The sequence below is a fragment of the Crocuta crocuta genome, unplaced genomic scaffold, assembly GCF_008692635.1.
Source record: "Crocuta crocuta isolate KB4526 unplaced genomic scaffold, BGI_CrCroc_1.0 scaffold110, whole genome shotgun sequence".
Lineage (NCBI taxonomy): Eukaryota > Metazoa > Chordata > Mammalia > Carnivora > Hyaenidae > Crocuta > Crocuta crocuta.
In genome coordinates this window covers 885882-890719 of record NW_027527386.1, presented here as the reverse complement: position 1 = coordinate 890719, position 4838 = coordinate 885882, and the positions used below count along the sequence as shown (strand labels likewise).

Here is a 4838-nt window from a genome sequence, read left to right as displayed (position 1 = left end):
AGGTGGTTTTACTGGAGACCCACCGGGACCCGTGGGCGGAAAGAGCTGCTTGTGAATAAAGTTTTATTGGCACACGGCCACGCCCACTTGTCTATGGGTTTCATGCTACGACGGCAGAGCTCACCTCTACAGAAAAGTGTGCTGACCCCTGCCTTAAAAGATGAGTAGGTACATGATGGATAGAGATGAGAACATTCCAGAAAACGACCAGGCCTTTCCAGCCATTGGATCAAAATGTCCGGGAGAAGCAGCCACTTAAGTATGTAATAGACTTCTTTCTCCAGGCTTCTCGGGCCCTTTTTCAACACACTCTCTTTTTTTCCCTGTTGTTGGCAATTAAAGATCTATGATCCCAGCTCTATGATCTTCTGGAAAAGGCCAAACTATGGCAACCTCAGGGGAGGGCGGGGTCAGAAGGCGGGGCCCAGGGGACTGTGAGGGCGGGGAAACTACTCTGTCCGAACCCCTTAGAAGGGAGCCCCGAGGGTGAGCCCCAGCGTGGAGCCTGGCCTTGAGGTGGTAACGATGTGCCCGATGTGGTGTAGGCTCACAGATGTTGTTGATGGGAGGACAGGTCATATGGAAAACACTGCACTTTCTGCCCAATTTTGTTGTGAACCTAAAACTGTTCTAAAAAATAATGCCCATTTTTTTTTTTTTTTAAAGGAGAAAGGCTGAAGGCTGTGAGCTGGATGAGGCTGTGTCCCCAGCCTCCTGTGCCCTGGCTCTCCCGGGACGCCGGAGCCAGAGGCTGACACGGATTTGTTTTCTCCATCACGGTTCGGAGAGCCCCCTCCTACCTGTGCACTCAATGCTGAGAAACACCTCTCTGTCCGTCCCAAAGCGGAGCAGACCTGGCCCTGCGCGGGCAGCGAGTCGGCCTTGGGCCGGCGGTGGCCGCGTCACTCACCTGGGCTTCTGGTGCACGGGCTGCTGCCGCATGGCCATGTACTGGGTGTCCTCCTGCAGCCGGTTCAGGGGCGAGTCCGGCTTCAGGCGGATCCCGTAGTAATGGTACTTGGAGTTGCCCCTAGAAACCAAGCACTCAAGGTCAGCGGTCCTCGCAGATGGCCCGAGTGACGGGACAGGCGCCGGGTCTCGGCCCTCCACTTTGGGTTCTCAGGTTCAGTGTCCCCTGGACCATATGGGAAATGTTCACAGGTTGTTCCACAATTGGAGGGGTTTAGGAAGGTCTATACTTGCCCCCCTCCTGGACGTTCCCCTCTTGCATTTAAGTATTATAATGACTCTGAGAAGTCCTGCAATGGGAAAAGCAGCCTAGCTTTGTTTGACCCAATATGGCCTCATCATCATCATCATCATCACTGCCACCCTCACACGTCACTATCGTCACCACCATCGCCACCATCACCACTATCCCCACCACCACCGTCATCACCACCATCGCCACCAGCAACAGCATCACCACCACCATCATCATCGTCACCACCATCATTATCACCGTGGCCACCACAATCAGCATCTCCATCATCCCCCACCATCATCCCCATCCCCCCCCACCATCATCTCCATCATCCCCATCATCCCCCACCATCATCTCCATCATCCCCATCATCCCCATCACCCNTTTTTTTAATATTTTATTTATTTCTAGGAGAGAGAGAGAGACAGCGTGAGCAGGGGACGGTCAGAGAGAGAGGGAGTCACAGACAGAAACAGGCTCCAGGCTCTGAGCGGGCAGTCAGCACAGAGCCCGATGCGGGGCTCGAACCCACGAACCGCGAGATCATGACCTAAGCGAAAGTCGGATGCTTAACCGACTAAGCCACCCAGGCGCCCCAGGAGAGCCCCTTTCTAGAAGAGGTTAGAGCTTAGCTGGTGGGGGGCGGGGGGAAGCAGGGGGAGAAAAGCCGGGTCCTGAGGCCAAGCGTCCAGGACACTCTGACGGTGGAGGCCCTGCATGAGCCTTCGAGAGGCCCCACGGGCGGTGGTGGCTGTGTCCCCAGAGACCAGGGTCGCTCCCCTTCTCCCCCTTCCTGCCCCCTCCGTCCACCGAAGCTCCGTCAGGATGTTCTGTTATGGGCCAGAGGATGGCAGAGAACCTTCTCTTGGCCGGAGGCCAGCTTCTGAGGGTGCACGTGTGCCCCCGGCCCCACGTGTGATTTCACAGACAGGGGCCGGGCAGGAAGCAGCCTTCTGTGTGCTCTGGGCCGCCCCCTTTGAGCAGAGTACGGCCGCTGTTTTCTAGCGGGAGGGGTGTCGGACTGGTGCCTGGAAAGTTTATGGCGCGTGACAGTCCCTGGCTGCTGGCGGGCTGGTGCAGGCATGGAGGAGAGCACCACGAAATGATAAATCCAACTCTCCTAGGTCATCCAGAGGCTGCTTTTTAAGAAAACCTTATTAAGGAAAATTTTAAACAAAGAGAGGGGGGTGAAGCCGAGCCTGTGTCACCAGGAGAGAGACGGCCCACGGCCAACACCCGGGGCCGGCCAGGCCCGTGCTGCCGCCAGTTCAGAACAAATCCAAGTTCACCCAGAGGCACGCAGGGCAGGGCACGCGGGCACGAGGGGGCTCACATCCTCCAAAAGCTCAACGTCTGTACAGAGGGTGTCGGGGGATGGGCGGGCGTGGGCCTGCCCCGCATCCCCGGGTACCTACCTGGTGCCCAGCCGCCGCGTCCGCAGCCCCATGAAAACGGAGCGGATCAGCTTCCCGAAGGAGGCAGCGTTCACAGGGTCCAGCTTGTGCTCCTGGCAGTGCCGCAGGTAATGGTTGTAGAGAGAGCTTCTGGGGAGACTCACGCCCTCCGCGGTTTCGTAATTATCTAACAGCCACTGGAGCTGGATAAAGACAGACATGCTCACGTTGGTCCAGATCCCCGAAATGCCAACACGGACCCATTATGAGGATCACGTACGTTCTCCCCCTTGACGTGGGGAGGAAATTCACATCCACAGTCACTGATTTGGGGGTGAGAGATTCTGGGTGCGTTAATTATGAGCTTCTCTCCACGCCTGTATTTGTTCCTTCAATTTCCAACCTGGTTTTCAGGGTCCTTGACTTGATTTCTAAAAATCTGCATGTGACTGAGACCTCTTGGGTTGTGTCTTCATAATCACTTAGATGCCAAGTGGCTCCTAAACTTTCAGGAATGTCAAGACAAAGAGGAGCATTGAGAAGAGCTTGGGAAGAGCTTCGAGGAACCCATCAGCACAGCACCTGACATTTAACAGGGCAACCTTGGCCTTTATGGCCTGTCCGCCTCTTGACATCTTGCCCTTAAGGAACAAATCATTACTCTAAGGATGAAGGTGGCTGGGGCTTGGCCTCCTGTCTCACCCCCTGGTCACTGAATATAAAAGTTTTACTTGAATTCTTGCCTTATGGCTTGGGCTGCTATTTCTTTGCCCCAACCAGGACTCCTGAAACCTGGGGCGGTCAGATTGTACTAGAACAGGCCAAGAAGGAAGGGATGAATGAAAGGATCCATTTCCCAGACACTCCTTCCTGATGCTCCTTTTCTTAACTGGGTTATGAGGCCCCCATGGTGGGTATCTCACTGCGGCCATTGAACTCACTGCGCCGGCCCAGTCTGTTCCAAGCTCCGGCTAAGGAGGCATCCGCGAGGCCCCTCCCCAAGGATGGGGTCCGTGGCATCTCCTGTCCTGCCCCTTTCTTAGGGCTCTCAGGCCAGGTGCTAGTGGCTACACCTCCTCCCCGAGGTAGGGGATGTGTGCCGACTGAAGGGTCTGTGTTCTTACTGCCAGTGGGGGGATGGAGCGACCTGAAAGCCACACACTCTGGAATTTGTTGTGTATTTCCTCTCAGTAAAGCTTTTTTTTTTCTTTCTGAGAAAATAAAAACAACACAAAACACAGGACGACGCACAGACGGACTGATACATCCTCACGTCCCTGACTGAGAGGCTGCAAACGGGAACGGAACACAATACCGCAAAGGCTTGTGTGTGGGGTTCCGTGCCCAGGCCAGACGGCAGGCCGAGAGGCTCTGCAGCAAGTCGCTGCCCCCCCAGAGCTCAGCCTCGGGTCAGAAGGGCAGGAACCGGCCGCACAGAAAGTCAGGCCCCAGCGGAGACTCTGGTGCCCACCTCTCTCGCCTCGGTGCTGGCGCCGAAGCCATAGCTGCGAAGTCAGTGAGTAGCAGCTCACCAGTGTGGCAGTGCCCTCTGACCTCGGGGCGCACGCTCCTCCCGGCCCCGAGCACCCCTGCCCGCCACGGCCCTGGGAGACTGGGGGGCCCATTCAGGCTCCAGGTGAGGAAGTGTGGGGGTATGAGGGGGTCCTTGGAACCCTGAGGTCTTCTTCAGAGAACTTTCCCCTCTGGAGCCAGCAGGTATATTTTATTTAATGCTTGTCTCCCCCGCGGGAATGAGAAGCCCCAGTGGGTAGAGATGGAGCCGGGTCTGTCCACGTGTGTACCCCCCGGATCCTGACGAGCCTCAAGAAACAGAGACCAAGAGAAGAAGGAGGTCCCGAAGCACAGAGGGGTCCCCATGTGCAGGAAGCTAGGGTACAGACGCTGGAGACTTTACTCTGCCACCCCAGGCTCGGGGAACACAGGGCGCCACTTCTCAGGGAATCCTCTGGGGCCAGAGAGGAGGGTTAGGCCAGACTCAGGGCCATGGGCTGGACGGGGTGCTGGCTCACATGTACGGGGACACAGGGTGGCTCACGTGTACAAGGACACAGGGTGGCTCACATGTACGAGGACACAGGGCGGCTCATGTGTACGAGGACACAGGGGCTCACGTGTACGGGGACACAGGGCGGCTCACGTGTATTGAGGACACAGAGTGGCTCACGTGTATGAGGACACAGGGGCTCACGTGTATGAGGACACAGGGGCTCACGTGTACG

General features: G+C 56.8%; 1 protein-coding gene across 1 annotated transcript in view; it reads right to left on the bottom strand.

The window, feature by feature from the left end:
• The window catches only part of RFX2 (regulatory factor X2), a 44909-nt gene that overhangs the window by 12102 nt on the left and 27969 nt on the right, over nucleotides 1-4838 (bottom strand). The window contains exons 6-7 of the mRNA XM_077778155.1: nucleotides 2620-2801; nucleotides 911-1030 (exon numbers count right to left, since the gene is read on the bottom strand). Coding sequence (XP_077634281.1) covers nucleotides 911-1030; nucleotides 2620-2801 — 302 coding nt within the window. The remainder of the gene's footprint in view (nucleotides 1-910; nucleotides 1031-2619; nucleotides 2802-4838) is intronic.